Genomic DNA, 16978 nt, shown 5'->3' with positions numbered 1-16978 from the left:
CATGTTTCCAGATAAGCCTGGTGGGAAGTACATGCAATATCACTTGTGGGATCGTGTATTTCCACTGTCCTTTTCAATATCCATGTGATGCTGCTGAGATAAATCATGGCAAGCCTCAGTGTCACCAGTGCAGAGATGACATCCCATTCTGCTTCTCCTGATGTGAGTGGCATAAAAGCTGCTTCTGAGTGTCTGGCTAAAATCAAACTGCATATTAGTTAAACAGAGATGATGCTAAATGGAGGAGTGAAATCCACTGAAAAAGTAGCAATTTCCATCTTGTCTTGTGTTCAGGAGTTGTTTTGCCTGTGGCTTCTCCCTTGGCTCTCTTTGGCTTCTTTATTGTCTGCATTTTCAGGGCAATTTTTCCTGAGATAAGCAGAGAGAACTCATCTGGTAGCTTGACTTGGGTAATCCTCACGTTTGTGCCTTCCATCCCTTACTAGTGCAGTGCATTTACATAGAGCTTTAGAACAGAAAGCTCTAAAATTCTTTGCATCTGTCCAATATGCTGCACTGCTGGGGGCACACCCCATTTTATCGCTGTCTTGCCCCTGGGGCTCCATACCAGGTAAGACTCAGTATCTTCCTGCTAACCTTTGAAGTCGTCTGTGCTGGGTGTCTTAAAACAAAGTTTTCTTTGGATGGTGATTGCCCATCCTCACAGCTACGTTCCTCAAGGTTCTGTTCTTCAGACGGCAGACACACAGGAGCAGTAGACAAAGAGTAATTAGGGCTGTGGCTTTGGTGTTTGGTAGTGGAGCCCCCGGATCTGATATCCTTGGGAATGAAAGACAGCATCCAGTTTTCCTGTTACACATTCACGCAAACAAAATCAGAAACTAGAACAGAAAGAGAGATTAATTGGAAAATTGGCAAATTGGAAAGGAGGAGAAGGGAGAGAGGAGAGAATTATGTCTTAAAAGAAAAGCCTGGCCCATCCCACTAATCAGGAGAGCAAAGAAACTTGGATTGATACCCTGGTGTTACCTTGGTCACATAGCCATCACGAAGCACTGGGGCAGTATAGTATGGAGGGTTTAATGAACTTAATAAAGGGGGTGGATAAGATTCCCCCATGTAATTATTGGTGTGCTCTCAGGCACATGTGTCTGCTTGTACTGGGGTTTTGCTTAGGACACTGGGAGGGTGCTGCTTCCATACTGACCCTCCGTCTGCCCTCTCAGGAACGCTAATGTTACTGCTTTGATAAATACAACCCTTAAGTCCCAAATACTTTACCTCTGTTAGGGGTTGAATGCAGGCAGTGGTGAAACTGGAAAGATCTGAGGGTACCAAGCCAACAACTGGCAAACCAGGGAAAGCGAAAGAGCTGCAGATGTCCAACTCGCACCTCAGGCGAAGCAGCTGGTGCGGAACAGGGCTTTACAATTGAGTTTCCCCTGCTCGTTCTTTCCCTGCCGTTCTCCCGGAGGCTTGGTCTGCTTGTGTGTTGCCTCCAGCATGGACCTCTGTCTCTGTGCACCGATGCGCAGGCCACCCTCAAAGCTGTCTGCTTCTATCAGTAGTTTGGTTTTCTCTATCGGTCTAAGCTTCTAGAACACCTGCTCAGAGCCTCATCATCTCAAGATAGGTCACATATGGGTCATATTAAGATGGGTCATATAATATTAACGCATATTCAGAATACAGCCGTTAGGAATATCTTTCTGAGTCTTAATTCAGTTCCATTGCTGCATCTTTGCCCCTCTTCCCCTTTTCTAAGCAAACATAATTTTTCTGATTGCATCCTTCCTCTCCATACAACAGATTTATCTATTTATTGAGCTTTTGATAGCTTCTCTCTGACAGACCATGCTGTCCCTGAAGGCCATCCAAAGGCTCCTCATTAAAAATTTAAAAGTCACCACTGTCTCCTGTTTTCCTTTGTGTCGTTCTGCAGTCCCTCATCATCTTCCTCTGCACCTGTAAGCCTTGTCTCAGAGTGGAAGTGCTAGCAAAGTGAATGCGGAGATGGGGTACTCCGCTGAAGTATGGTGCAAAGAGGAATGAAGACGGGGGGGTGGCAAGGTGAGCTCCCCAGGCATGCTGCCCATGGAGGTGTGGAGTTACTGAGATCGGTGAGAAAGGCATCAGGATGAATGCAGCGGTAGAAATCTGGCAGCAAGAAAATACTGCACCAGAATCTTCCAGCCATGTGCCGTGTCTTGGTAGTCCGTAGCCGAAGGCAAAAATGCATGGATGACATAGCAAGCTTCAAAGGTTAATTACAGCTTCCTCACTGGACACAGAGACTGTCTTTTGGAAGGACTATATAGGTCTTAGTAAGGTATGCTCTGTAACACCCTGTAATTTCATACACTTACTTTTTTTCTAGTAGGAGCAGGGAAGAAAGTATTTAACATCTAGGCTAATCTTGGATTTTAGTATTGTTAATGAATTCCTAGAACAAAGTCTATGTGGGAAGTTCAGCTTGCTAAATCTGTCAGCTTTCATATGTGTGGACTTTATTTATTGTTTATTTGACCCATAGTTATGTTTAGGTAACTGAGCAAAGGTGTGGACTTGGATTCTTGCTGGAAATTTATTCTCATGTCTTATCAGTACTAGATTCTTGACTTTATTTAGAGTACTAAAGGGAAGCCTGACCTTACCAATTCATATTGCCATTCTCTAGAACATAACAGCAAGCACTTTTTAGTGCCTTTCTTCAGTGTATAAGGATCTAAATACAAAAAAAGTTGTAACGGATTGTGTTGTCTTTAGGGGTTTTTTTCCCCAGTACAAGACTTATAACCTTCAAAGGTGCTTGAGAAACCTTCGGAAATTATTTTAACAATTAAAAAGTAATTTCAATGCACGGAGTCGTAAATACCCTAGTTTGTTATAAAAGGTGTAAACCCGAACTGTGTTCCTCCAGCGTGCCATTTTATAAGCCGGGGTGAACCTCATCTCCCTCCCCTGCCCTCCTTGCAGCTGTGGGCTCCTGCCGCTTACTTTGTGCCAGCTGCGGTGCTTGCCAGCCACCTTGCAGGGCTGATTCAACTCGCTAACCCAGTGCAAAACTAACCCAGCAAAAACATGGGTATTTTCTGCAGGGTCAGCAAAGCGAGTCAGGACACACAAGGGGAAGAAGGGGGCTGTGCTACGGGGAACAAAATCTTTTATGTCTATCCTCAGTTTTTATGGTATTTTATATGAAGATACTGAAGTATGTTGACTGTTGGACCCATACTTAAAACTCCCTGTCTCCCATGTGTTAGATCTTCTCTATTCTCTTTATGTGAACTTCAGCTGTTACTATAAAGTTGTGTTGCATTTCACAGAGTTTTACTACACAGCAAAGTAAGTGTGGTGGTGATAGGCATTTTCTAGAACTATTAGCATAATTATTCCTTCATTAAAAATCATTTCAAGAAACAAAACAATGCCCAATGTGATCTATATACAAGGAATAAAAAATGCCCTCCCATATTTGCAGTAAACTTTCGTCCATTAGAAATATGCCATTAGTCATTAAAATCAAATCACCTAAGGAAAGCGGCTTAACTATTTTATCTCCAGCAACTTCAGCAGTTTTGCAGAGAGCCACCTGTAACTCAGAGTGGTTCAACGACTCCCCACTCATGACCCCGTACAAACATACCAGGAACTAAATAAACCCTACTTACTAGCAATTAAAGTGATTTAATTTAAAACACAATGACAGATGCATAATGGGTTAATTACAAAATAAGTAATTAGCAAATAGGATGGAAAAGGTTAAAAGGTTGTAGACTTTTGTTTGCTTGGGAGAGGGAGTGAAATCATCAGCGATTAAACTTTTTCTTTTAATTTCTGGGCCTGATTCTGTTATTGTTAGCTGTAAATGAGGCAGCAAACAAGAAGAGAGACTTAAAAAAAAAAAAAAAAGGAAATCACTGCTTTATTGGACATACGGAAAGGCTATTGTTAACACTGAGGCTGTGTGATTTGTTTCCAGTCTGCACCCGAAAGTAGGCTTGCATCTATAATGTTTCTACTTAACATTAAGATATATGCCTCTTCTGAGAAGAAGTAGTCATCCTCTCTGCTCTCCACACTGGGGCCCCAATGAGGTCAGGAAAAAGTGTATGAGGAGTGGTAGAGGTTAGAGCACACCTCTTAGGGAGCTGCTTTCCTTAAAGAGTAAATGAGTGAATTATTTAGTCGGGAATATGCCATAATGTGTTTGTTCTCCAAGAAATGAGGATAAAAAGGAACAGGACATTGAACAGGGTAACTTCTGAGCTGTGAAAATGCTCAGCTGAAATCCAGTTAACTTCATGCAGTGCTGGTCATATAGACAGAGCCATTATAGAGGGTGCAAGCAATTTTCTGTTAAAATAAGCAAAATAAGAGCTTCTACTTCATTTTCACAAGTATTATTCCTTCTCTCCATGACTCCTGTCTGCCCAAAACCATAAGCAAGTGGGCGTTTAGATCGTTCTAATACAGTCATATTTTATGACCACCAGCTTATTGCCAGGTAACTTGAAACTTTTTATTTATTTATAATAATTATAAATATATTTATGTATCTATAAAACATGTGTTTTGTATTTTGAAATTTCAGAGGGGATGTTTGCAGAAAGCTTTCTCCAACTTGAGCCTAATTGTTACTGAAGTCATTGAATTTTTTCTTTTGAAAAATAAGCTTTTGGGTAAACCTCAGAAATAGCAATATGGGCTTCTCCATTTCAAAATATCAATTAAAACCAGGCAGGAATTCTCCTGTTTAAATATAGCTGCCCTCTAACCTAATTACATGTCCACCAGTAACTATTAGCATAATTTAACCAAATTTCCCATAACAGTCACATTCTTCCATCATCCCTTGCTGTCCTTTGAGCATGGTTATCGTGTGCTCACTTTCCTGTCACTTCGCCAAGCCATAGTTAACTCTCAACTGATATATGTCAGTCCAGCCCCTTAATCATTTAACTTTACTTCTCTGTCCCTCCTTTTCTATTATTCATACTTCTTTGTGGCTCTGGTATGCCTTCATCGTGCTTCCAGGGATGGTATCTGCCTTACTGCTTGACATAAGGCCTGAACCTACACATCCAGAAATGCGCTGTCCCCTTTTGGTGCCTGTCACACTGTCAATGCCTGTCTGATGCCCATTTCCCTAAAGCTGCTTCTGCAGTGGCAGGCGAACACTCCAGGACCACCAGTTCAACTTGTAGAAAGGATCTGCACAGATTTTTAGCTAATCCTTATCCCCCTACCGTAGGTTTTGCTGGCTGGAGATGTAGATTTCAGAAAACAACTAACTTCTTGTTCGGGTCCGTTACCTTAATGTTGTTGAAAATAAGCTTCTTCAAAGTTTTCCCCCAATTATAACTGAATTTAAGCCATACATTTCAGGTCTGGAATCTGTGTTGAACATTTCAGAATTCAGTGGTTTTGCAATTCAGCTATCAGTTTTTAGGACAAATAGATTCAGGTTTGGAAACTCATCAAGTCACACAATATGCAAAACCCATGAGGCTAAATCCATAGCTGTAACAGCATCTCTTGTTTTCTTTTCCAAGGGTTTCTGCAAAGTTCTATATATTTGCACACTATAACTCAAGGCCTGCAATATAGACAATGATTTTTCAGTATTTAGGATTTATTTTTTAAACTAAGTGGTGACTCTCTGAAGCTCTGGTTAAGAAAAGCAGAAAGCCTAAAGCTGCATTCATTCTGATGTTCATATCTGAACCCCTGAAAATAGCTCAAACAAATGCCAGTACCAATCTTTATGGTAATACTTATCCCTATTCAGAGTGACATTTGTAGTTTAGAACATACTCATTTCTGCTTCACTGATTTTTTAGGCACAGCGCATATAAGATGCATTGACAAAATCCATTTTTGTTAACAAGATTCATCCAGGTACTCCCCTCCTGACATTTAGAAAACATTATTTTTCTTAATCCATTTCATCATGAGGGTGGAAAATCACCAGATTCAATAAAAGTCTTTGAAATTCGGTATCTTTGGGATTATCTCATGTTAGTCAGTTGTAGAGATTTACTGGGTAATTCAAGACAGCCTTCATCTAACACACACTTCGCAGTGAATAATAAGAGAAATTAGCATCGAAGATAAACTGTCCCTTGTTGAAATTTCAGGGAGAGCTAATGTTTCCTGAGTTGACAGAACAAAACAGACAAACAAGAAAAGTTTTACGTCAAAGCTGTTGTCTGAATGAAACTCCCATAGGATGGAGAAGGAACATGTAAGCCATGAGTGTCTCAAAGGGTCTTCAAAAAACCCAGGAATAATCACTCAAATATGAGGTCTTTTATATTATCCCTTTTGCTTTTCTATCATCCTTGTCCCTCCAGGATCCTTGCTCAACTGGATATTTATGCAAGTAGGTAGGGATCTTTCGGAATTAAGGCCTAAATCTCTAATGATATAAACATCTCTTAATGCACAGTTACAGATCAGCTACTCTTTGGCAAATCTGGCTATCTTGCACTGTAACGCTTCATGTTGAGAAAGTCCCCTACAGGGAATAGAACGCTGGTTATCAAAATTGTGGCTAAACAGGGCTGCTTCCAGTTCTGTGCTCCTCTCATGCCCTCCTGTGTACACATGTAGTAGGCCAAAGCAAAGTGCTGGAGAGCTGACATTTCTGCAAGGGGGTGAAGTAAAGCAGAGAGGTGGCTATGGTCCACTACGCTGACAGTTTTAAGCCGAATATAAGCAGATTTCTTAGAGCCTCTACATCTTAGGGCCAGTCAACAGCTCCACACTGTAATAATAAGTGATTTGAGATACTTTATAAGTGAGATAACACTATTCATTTCTGTACAGAGCGAGAGAAGCATTACGTATTCAATTTTCTGCTTGATGCCCAAGTGGTTTAAAGGTAATGTTACAGTCTTCCCCTGCGTACTTTTGATAATACGTTTGAGACTGCCTTTCTAGCATGTTCAGGCTACTGGGAAACAGACAGAAATACTAAAACACTTTTCTTTTTGGTTACGATGAAATCAATTATTATATTTTCCATTAGCTTGTAAAAGGATACATATACCCAAATACAGTAAGACATTAAGTTCTGATGAAATCATAAAACCAACTTTCATCTTGCTTTTATCTTGCAATACTACATTTTGTGGTGCTGTGTCTATTTTCTGTAGATAGTCCATTCAACACAACAGCTTTATCTTTCAGCCTGTCTTGCAAACTGTATGCCAGAACCAAAGTCTCACCAGTGTGGGACTACAGGAGGAATTACTTTGTCCATCTAAATTAACATTGTTCATCCTGCAGTTCTGCTTATTGAAACAGAAGTGCTTTCAAGAACCTGTAAAGCAGTGAGGTTACTGTTGCAATTAATGAGGCTTATTGTCTGCAATATAATAATTTGCTAGTTTTTGTGCTGTAAAATAGCTGCTAATGCCTGCACAGAGCTGAGCACATATCGTATTATGGTCTGATCCTGACTGATGCAGAGCATCCATAATCTTGACTTGTTAGTGCTTAGCAATTTTTAGAGTATTTAAGAAGCAAGTTAAAACAGGAAATTCTGAGCCTAAAAGGTAAACCCAGTACCCTATTCTGAAGAGCATATGTTGAGAGTCTTGTCTCTCTGTGAGGAGGAAAGAACAGGATTACACAGAACTACTGGACGTTCGTATTAGAAAGCTCAGTAGCTCCTTGCCTTTCGATCAAGTGTTTCAAGATAGAGCGCAAATGCTTGTACAGATAGTGCACTGTGGTTTTAGTTTTATGCTTTATTGCACATTTTTATGTCCTCGTGAGTTGAACTAGACTAGCAATAAAAAGCATGAGTCAAAGTCTACTTCTGAGCTTGTGCCTACAAGCCAGTTCTGATGGGGGCTTTTCATTAAACCTATCTAGAAAACTGGACAGATTTTTATTTCTTGTATGATGCACAGTTGTTTAGTATGTTTTATAAGGGAGAGAATACTACTTGCTCATTATATAGGTATCATGCACCATAAGCCATAGCCTAGTACGTTTTTCACTGAATATGTATTAGTACTAAATCCTCTGTATAACTCTGCTCTAAAATACTTATTTTACTTTGCTGTTAAGTATTGATATATTAAATATTGAAACAAATTTAAAAGTTCAGTTAGGCATTGATACAGCCTATAGGCTATCTTGTAGTTTTTCCTGGTGTGGAGTTGCTTCTTCGGAATTTTCACTTCAGATGAAGTTAAAAGTGAGAGCAACTTTCACAGAGGGAGTTTCCAGAACAAAATGTTCAGATGACATATCCCGTAATTCATCACCCTCAAGCCAAGATAGCCCCCAAGAAAAACAGAAGTGCCGTAACTTGTGCCAGGGCAGAGCGTGAGGGGCGGGCAGCCCGGGGCGCTCCGTCGGAGTGTGCTGGAGCTTTCCCCTGCGCCCTGTTACAAAACCTACGTGCTCTGCTGTCCTGCTCTGCACCCTCGCTTGCTCCCCACTGCATCCCAGGGCTGGGGCAGGCTCCCACCTGCCCCCGGGTCTGCCAGCAGCCCTCCGCTCCGCTCAGCACAAGGCTCCTCTCCCTGGAGGCAGCCCAGCTCCCAGCGAGCCAGAAACGGCGAGCATTGTGTAAGAGTGGTGTATAAAGGTGCCAGGGACGAGCCAGAGATACCGGGTATTGCAGATAGGGTTACAGGAGGGACTCGTGCGGATGAGCAGCTCGCCCTGTGGCCCTCCCTCCAGCTTTTAAAAGGGGACGTCAAGGGACGGTCGGTGAAGGGCAAGGAGCCGGGTGGCTTGTCAATGCTTCTGTGCAAAATCCCTTTTCCCACCGGTTCCTGCCTTGAGAAGAGACAGGAGGCAGCAGAGCTGGGGCCCCGTGCTGCCTGGGGCAGCCACTTGCAGAGCGGGAAGGGAAGCCTGAGGCTCGCCAGGAAGCATGCGGTTCATGATACGGGCAGGGCCCGCGATTCAAACCACAAAATTACTGTGCCCCTGGCCTAGGGGAGACTGGCAGCCACCATCTAAACCTGAAGCAGCAGAGTAAGGTCAAAAGCACCCTCATCCCCAGAGCAGCGCAACCCTTTCATATACCCATTGGTTCATGTGGTGCCTTTGTGTGAAGGAGGGGGTACTTGGTGAGAGTGGGAGCATGCTTAACCACACTGATTAATGTTAATTGGTTAATTGCCTTTCATTATGGGAAAAGAAAGTAAGTGCAGTAATTGGCAATATGGCTTGACAGTGTTTCCAGATTGGAGACCAAAGCCTGAAAATTAATTCCATATATCACCTTTTCAGGCAAGAGGAGATGAAGATCCCAAAGATGTCTTTTTTTATTTGGGACAAAATAGGAATCTTCTTTTCCTGGTGCAGGGCTGTAGATCTGAAACACAACTCAGTCTCAGAATGGAGTGAGCATTTTGCTACTTTTATTTGAGGTATCCAGTATGAATGTGAGGACTACCTTGTTATTGGAAAAAAAAAAAAAAAATAGAAAAAGTAGGGTTGAACTCAAGTGATGGAGAAAGAGCACACTGCCCGGTCTGCTGCCTTGGCTGTCTGGCGGGGAGATCACGCGGGATGTGAGATAGCAACCTCTGAAGTTTGTGCTGTGTGCTCAGGGCTTGTGACTCAGAGCCATGAGACCTTGGCTAGCTCTGCGTGGGCAAACGAGCACTCGAGACACAAAAGATAATCTAATGAAGCCTGCTCCCTCTGATATTAGCAAAGCTTAAACAAAAAAATTGTGTCACTTTTGGCAAGAAAGAAACTTACTCTGCAATGTCCGTGAAGGCTCCCAGACATTACTGACCTGATGTGGTGGAGCCTTGCCTGTGACTCATCTGCATCCTTCCCATTTGTGCCTGTTCACGTACTTTTTAGTTGTAGACTCTGAAAAAGAATCTGATTTCCTCCAGCATCTTCCATATCTATGCCTTGAAGAGGAACTTGCTATAATTAATGTAGTGTGGTGGTTTAACCCCAGCTGGCAACTAAGCCCCACACAGCTGCTCACTTACTCCCCCACGATGGGACGAGGGAGAGAATCGGAAGGGTAAAAGTGAGAAAACTCGTGGGTTGAGATAAGAACAGTTTAATAATTGAAATAAAATAATAATAATAGTAAAAAATTGTAATGAAAACAACAAAAGAGAGAGAGGAACAAAACTCGGGAAAAACAAGTGATGCAACAGCTCACCACCCACTGACTGACGCCCAGCCAGTCCCCGAGCAGTTGTCGCTGCTCCCCAGCCAACTCCCCCCAGTTTATATACTGAGCATGATGTCATATGGTATGGAATAGCCCTTTGGCCAGTTTGGATCAACTATGTTCCCTGTGCCTCCTCCCAGTTTCTTGTGCACCTTGCAGAGCATGGGAAGCTGAAAAGTCCTTGACTTAGTGTAAGCACTGCTTAGCGACAACTAAAACATCAGTGTGTTATCAACATTATTCTCATCCTAAAGCCAAAACACAGCACTATACCAGCTATGAGGAAGAAAATTAACTCTGTCCCAGCTGAAACCAGGACATGTAGACACCACTTACTCTTCTTGCTCACGTAAAGTAGCAACCATGCCGGGCCTTCAGAAGACAATCAAGGTTTGGCGTGCCAGAATGATTAAATAGCTCTGTGCTTTCACAACCTTTCCATCCATGGGCCACATTCCTTAGAAGGAAAAAAAGGAAATACTTCTGGCATATGAAGTGCAGGATAAAAGCATCCTTTTGAAAACACTTCCAATACATTTGGAAAGATTATTAAAATCACCATCAGGTACAAAGCCAGTGTTACAAACGGGCTCAATTAGTATGTTTCTTTTGGCAGTTGCTAAATCGACCTAGTGGAGATGCTAGATGGGCGAGACACTGTACATTCACACAGCAACACCAAGACCTGCTCCAGTAATTTTCTAGACGGATAGGAAGAGAAAAAGAGGATGCATACTCTCCATTTGAAACTGTGGGACACAGGAAGACTGTGCCAAAGCCAGATATGTTAGTATAATGCTTTAAACAAAAGACTGTCTTTTCCTACAGTCAATTCATAATTAGTTTTTTTACACAAGTGACAGCTGCCTTCATGCCAAGGCCTGGTCTCATCAGGGAAAATGGCAAAACTCCCAGGATAGCTAGAATTTTTCTCTGTATACATAATTCATTGAAGAACTTTGTATTTCTCCATTTTTTCCCCTCCTTTTTAATAGATTGGCACAAAAACAATAATTTTAGGATTAGTAACTAATTATTTACAGGAGGGGCAGAATTTTTATTTAAAACACTCAATTGTTTACTTCAAGAGCACTTGTGTGTCACTGAGTGTGTCACCAAACCACAACTAACTTCTGGGAAATGGCTTATTGTTGAGGTTCACGGGGTCCCATGACATGGTGGGATGGGTCAGAGTCTGATTTTAATTGGAAGACTGCTCTAAATTTGTGTCCTCTTTAATCTTTTGATTGACAGACTGTGAAGGATTTTGAAGTTCCACAAGATGTCAATAGCAAAAGAGAGATCTTGTATCATCGCCTCCAGTTGTGTTGTTTGTACATGGCAAATATCAAGCGGAGTATTTGCTTTTCCCTTAAGAGTTTATGGAGATACTGTCTTTTCTGAGAAGAGCCCAGACGGAGTCTCGGGTGGTTTGCTTGGAAGAAAAGACAAGGAGATAAAAATACATTGTAACATGTATGCTGCAGGATATTTTACCAGTTCCTGCTGTAAAACTTTCAGTAGGTTTTACTTTGCACTTGCTTTACAAATACAGTAAACATTATGGCTTCTTTTTTTTTTTTTTTTCCTTTTTTGCGTGGTTTGGGTTTTTGGTTTTTTGTTTTTTTTTTTTTTTTGGGGGGGGGTGTATTGTTTTGTTGAATCATGAAGCAATTCTGAATCTTGGAGTAGCAATGAATTGAGTTTAAAGATTTACCAGATATGCCCGGTTAACGTAATGAGGCCTGAAGTGATGAAAAAGATAGGAATACATTACGGAGAAGATAAGAGAGCTGTTAATTCAGAAGCCCGAGGTTTGCATGGAAAGACCACCCCCCCAGCCCTCCCCAGTGCTGCAGTGCTGCAGTGCAGACGTGGGTCCGGTGTGCAGCGCGGGGACCCGGTCTGCCGCGCCGCGTGGGGCCGAGCCGCCCCCGCTCCCCTCCGGGCTGCTCCCGCGTGGCCGCCAGGGGGCGCCGCCGCACTGCACTGCGCCGCGCCGCGCCACACCGCACCGCACCGCACCACACGGCGCGGCGGCGGGGCCGGCCCGGGGGCGGGGGGTGTTTGTGAGAAAAACGGCGCATCGGGGGAGCACCGCGCCCGCCGGCTGTTTTGGGAGTGTGGGCAGGCTGTGGCTCTTCCCTGCGCCTCATGGGCGGGCAGCCGGCCTTTTCTGGGCGCGGGGAATGCGCTGGTTTCCACCCCATCTCGAGTGGCGGGACGCGAAGTGGCGCCTGGGGCGAGGGAGTGGGGCGGTGCGGCTCCCGCAAAGCGCGGCGGGGGCGTCCCGCCGCCATCTTGTGGAGCCTTTGAAGGGTTCCTGCAAAGCTTCGGGTGTCTGAGCTCCCGGGAGGGTTTTCAGCCCTCGCCGGTGTAGCGCTGGGGGGGGGGGGGGGGGTGATGAGCTTAGGTGAAACTGCGAGGCAGCGTCCCAGATACATTAATTACATGGTAAATGCGATTGCTGCAGTTCACCTGCTTTCACATTCTGGTGTTGTAGTCTGTGCCTAAACAGAGCAGATGCGCTCGATGTCCTTTCAGCCTGCTGTTGGTGGAAGATATTTATTTCAAGGACAAGGAAGGGAAACGCTCCCCATGTGAGGAGACAGTGGCTGAGAGGAAAGACAGCCAGGGCTGTGGCACTGAGGGGATAGAGAGGAATAAAAATGAAAAGTTTGTAAACAAAGACCAAAGGACAGTTTCTTAACATAAAATATCAATCAGGACAATCTAAGAGAGATTCTACTTCCCCTATAAAATGTCACTTGCATGCTAACATTAAAAGATACGTGTTTCCTGATGATCAAGAGAGTGTGACTGTCATCCCAGGCTAGTTTTCCACTGGTATTAGTGGGGTCAGTTGTAGGCCTGGGATTTCTTATTTAAAAATTCTAATGAGATCTTGTCTCTATTCTGGAGTAATGCCTTTAGGATTGTCTCTGCTCGGATTGGATTGTTGGTGCTTAAACTAGGGAGCGAGCTGGGATCATCCAACTGGGTACTATGTTTTGGGCTGGGATGGCTGAACGAGGGCATGTTGCCTGTGATACCTCTGTTCAAAAAGCATTATGGCTAGTATAAATACAGATACTGCTGAAGGAAGATGCTGTGGCTGGTATCAGTGATTTTCTCTCCTGACACAAAATTAGCTTGCAGGGCTTCGGTCTTTGCTACCAAACGGAAAAGGAGTATAGTTAATATGTCAGTGTATATGTATGTATGGACATATGAATGGAGGAGGCAATCTAAATATTAAAACCATGACTTCAGTTTGCCAGATCCAGTTCCTCATAGCTGCAGTTATCTCCTTAATAAAATAGAAGATGCCATAGTTCAAAACTTCAGTAATAAGTACATATAAATTAGTTTTCTACCAAATGAGTAAAATTACTATTTACATCTCCAAACTTTGTAAAAGTTGGTGGACTTCCAAGTTTCAAATGATTGAAGAAAAATTAGTGTAACTGTAGACAGATAATTTCTAATTCATTTGAATCCTCTGTTCTCGCTGAACCTGAGAGTAATGGGCATATATCATTAGAAACTGTAAAGTAAAAAGCCAATAGCTCCTAAAGTTGCATGTTAGAACTTCTGCAAAAAATGAAGGGAAGGTGTTCCATGAAGTGGGCAGAAGCATTTTTTTTTTCTGCATCAGTAGCCGTCAGCTTTTTGCCCTTACTTCCAAATCCCTGTTACCCACAGCTCATCCAGTCCAGCAGGTTTTGGACCTGACTTGCACTCATTGCCTTGTGCAGTTCAGCAAGGTGCATTGAATTTAATGTGTTAAGCCATCAAACATGGACTGTGGTATTCAAGATCCAAAATGTTCCATCCTGTTTAAATGTTAATGGTATTCTGCAGATTCGCATTTATGAATGTATTACATGGGGTTTTTTTCTTTTTTTTGGCAGGTGACTTTGGTGGCGGAAGAAGAACAAGAATGATTACATATCCATAACTCCCAGCAGTATGTCAGGTAATCGTATTTCGTAAGAGCATCTATGCAATATTTCTTGCTTTGCTGGAGTGATTATTATTAAATATTTTGTGCAAAATACTGCTTTAACAAGTTCTGAATGCACTGGTGCTGGGAATTGAAATCTTTCCTCTACCCAGAGCATAGAGATGTGGGGCACATAGTAATCTTCCCCAACATTTTTCTCCTGAAACTCTCATCCTGCTTGATTTTCCTTCAGAAACAAAGTTGTATTTTGTTCTAAACGCACATTCCAACTTCTACATTTCTGCTGAAACTGCCTGTACAGTGACAGTTTCTGCTGAGTACGTTGGCCTAAGTTATTTTCTAACTGGACATATCCCATGAGGTTCAAAGTGAGACAGTCAAATTCATTTTACATAGATTACCAAGTACTCTTCAGATAATAATTGACTAGGTCTGCAGGTGGGCTGAAGATCCAGAGTTGAAATGTCCATTAACCATTTTAAGTCTCCTTAACCATCTTACCCCTTCCAGTTGCAAAGCATTTGAAGGCTATACATAAATTAGAAGACATCCCAGAACAGGATGTCTAAAAAGATGTAGTTATTACGTGGAGATCATCCAGAAAGCCAGAGAATTTCAGACTTCCAGAATTTGTTTTAGTATTCATCAAATTGCATACGAAAAGAAAATGTTCTGCTGATACTGTTCGTCAATGCATATTTGAAGAGCCAAATGCCTTAAGTGGGACCTTTTAAAAGCCTGTTTGTAAAATGCAGCATGTGCTACATAGGGAAAGTTGTATAACAAACAAGACTGAATTGCTGGTGTTATGCTCAAGGGACAGTTTATTTTTACTGACTGGGCAGATCAAATATCCTTTCCTTTCCCCTAGAAGGCTCCCATCCTTTTGTATTGGCTAACAAGGGGTAACAGCTGCACGCACCACAAAGCTGGTCTTTAAGTTTAGTAATATGAGGTAGAGAGTAAAATTCATGGGCAGAAATGGAGTATTATTTAAATGCATGCTTTCATAGTAAAGTGTATTATTTGATAATATGGAAAGATGTGTCATTTGACTTCTGTTTTTATGGTTTCTTTGCTGTTCATTGAAGTGGAGGTTAGGCACAGATGAATATAAGGTGGAGGCAGAGGGCATCAAGGCTTTTCGTGGAATGAAGTGGAATACCTGACCCTTGGTTGGTGTGTCAGGCTCTGGATTAGCGTCACTGCCACATGAGGATCGGGAAGGAGTTAGTATCCTTAGGCTACATTGGCGGGGCCCACTAGAGTGTTTTTGCATTCTCCTGCCGGCATTCTAGGCATGATAATTTCGTTTAGAAAATACCTGTGTTGGAAGAATTTAAAGCGTTGACATGTAACTCAGTCTCTCCAGCTCTCTGTTGTGCTGTCTTCTGTCTCATGTTAAACTGTGGTTTTTGACCTTTTACTAGGGGGTTTGGTCTTGCTGTGGTTTTGGAGGGGACAATTAGTAGCCTGTGCTATGTGATGGCAAGAGATGGGGAGGAAATGCAGTGTACCCACTTTATCCTCCCCTTATCTGTTGGGGGTGTAGCTTCCTATGGAGGGGGAGTTTATGGATGATTCCCACCAGCACTCTAACCAGACTTGTCGCCCTGGACTTCCCTCTGGCAGGGCAGCTCTGCTAAGCTCAGTGAAACACAAAGCCTAATTGGAAGGACCTGCATTTTCTGCATTTCTTTCTAAAGAAGTGGGAAGAACAAATATGTGCAAAGAAAATAATCACCAGGTGAAAAAAAAGGTTCATTGCAGAAGATGACTGTTGGTACAGCTGTAGATGTCCAGCACGTTTCAGTATAAGCAGTTTATATTTTCTGTTTCTCATTATAGGAATGAAATTCCCTACATGAGTGTGAATGTGAAAAGAAGCATGGATGAAATAAAAGTCTTTCAAACTCTATAAAAACTGCATAAATACCACCGTCCAGAGCCAAACAGCTCTCCTTTCCTAATGAATGAAAATGAAAGCTTAGATTCTGTGACTGAGTCACTGGAATATGAGAGCAGAATCTAATCCAAAACCAAACCAGTTGCCTAAAATAATAGGCTGTATTATTCTGATTTTTTGATAGATAATTTCTCTGCCCATATGTTACATTTTTACTACAGTAGGAATTTTCCTCTTGTAGGCACTGCCCAAAAGCCTCTAGTTTCTAGTGCAATCTAGAGAAGTTTTTCTGACAGAAGATTGTAGAATTTGGCCTTTGGTAGTAAAGCTAGGCTTTCCTACATTTTGCAGTTACTATATGAAAAATATTTTGAATATTTTGACATCTCAGCTTTAAAAACACATACTGGTGTGATTATTTTATGGCACATATCTGTAATTGTATGTGCTTATAGCTTTTAATAAAGAGAGTTCAAGTTTTCCAAAATTATTTTGAGAACTTCACAGTTATGGGTAACATGGAAGGATTTCAGAAGTGTAGAAGCCCCTACTTAAAAGTGAACAGAATGAAAAATAAAAAGCAAAATGAATGCACCAGGTACAATTTTTGCATGCAGAAAGATAAACTGAAAGGCAAATGTTGAGTCAATGAAGTCCAAACTACACTTCCTTTTTCTTAGAATGCAGTCAAAATAGAGTTCACACAGCAATGCAGATGGAGTTAATGAACACCTAATATTGGGTACTTGATGACATTAGAAGCTGACAAGTGAAAATCTGGACCTACAGGTTTTGTAAACACTGTGTTTGTCAGTATACTTTTGCAACTCTGCCAGTTCCAAGTGTCAAAACTTGCCTAACCAGTTTTATGTGCACATAACTCAGGTGACGACCAGACATTGAGATAAAGGGATGCTTCTGGAGAGGGAAAGCTGAATATAATACGTCTTGCAGTTGAGTACTAAGTTTG

At 42.2% G+C, this 16978-nt stretch overlaps 1 protein-coding gene across 7 annotated transcripts in view; it reads left to right on the top strand.

Annotated features, from left to right (window-relative positions):
* The window catches only part of THRB (thyroid hormone receptor beta), a 170519-nt gene that overhangs the window by 103930 nt on the left and 49611 nt on the right, over positions 1–16978 (top strand). For all 7 annotated transcript variants that reach the window (XM_075493156.1, XM_075493160.1, XM_075493159.1 and 4 more), the window contains one exon: positions 14050–14114. In XM_075493156.1, coding sequence (XP_075349271.1) covers positions 14108–14114 — 7 coding nt within the window. In that variant the 5' untranslated portion in view covers positions 14050–14107. The remainder of the gene's footprint in view (positions 1–14049; positions 14115–16978) is intronic.

This window comes from Mycteria americana, chromosome 2 (assembly GCF_035582795.1).
Source record: "Mycteria americana isolate JAX WOST 10 ecotype Jacksonville Zoo and Gardens chromosome 2, USCA_MyAme_1.0, whole genome shotgun sequence".
In the NCBI taxonomy this organism is placed as follows: Eukaryota; Metazoa; Chordata; class Aves; order Ciconiiformes; family Ciconiidae; genus Mycteria; species Mycteria americana.
Note: the sequence above shows the minus strand (reverse complement) of the source record. Positions and strands in the feature narration are given on the sequence as shown.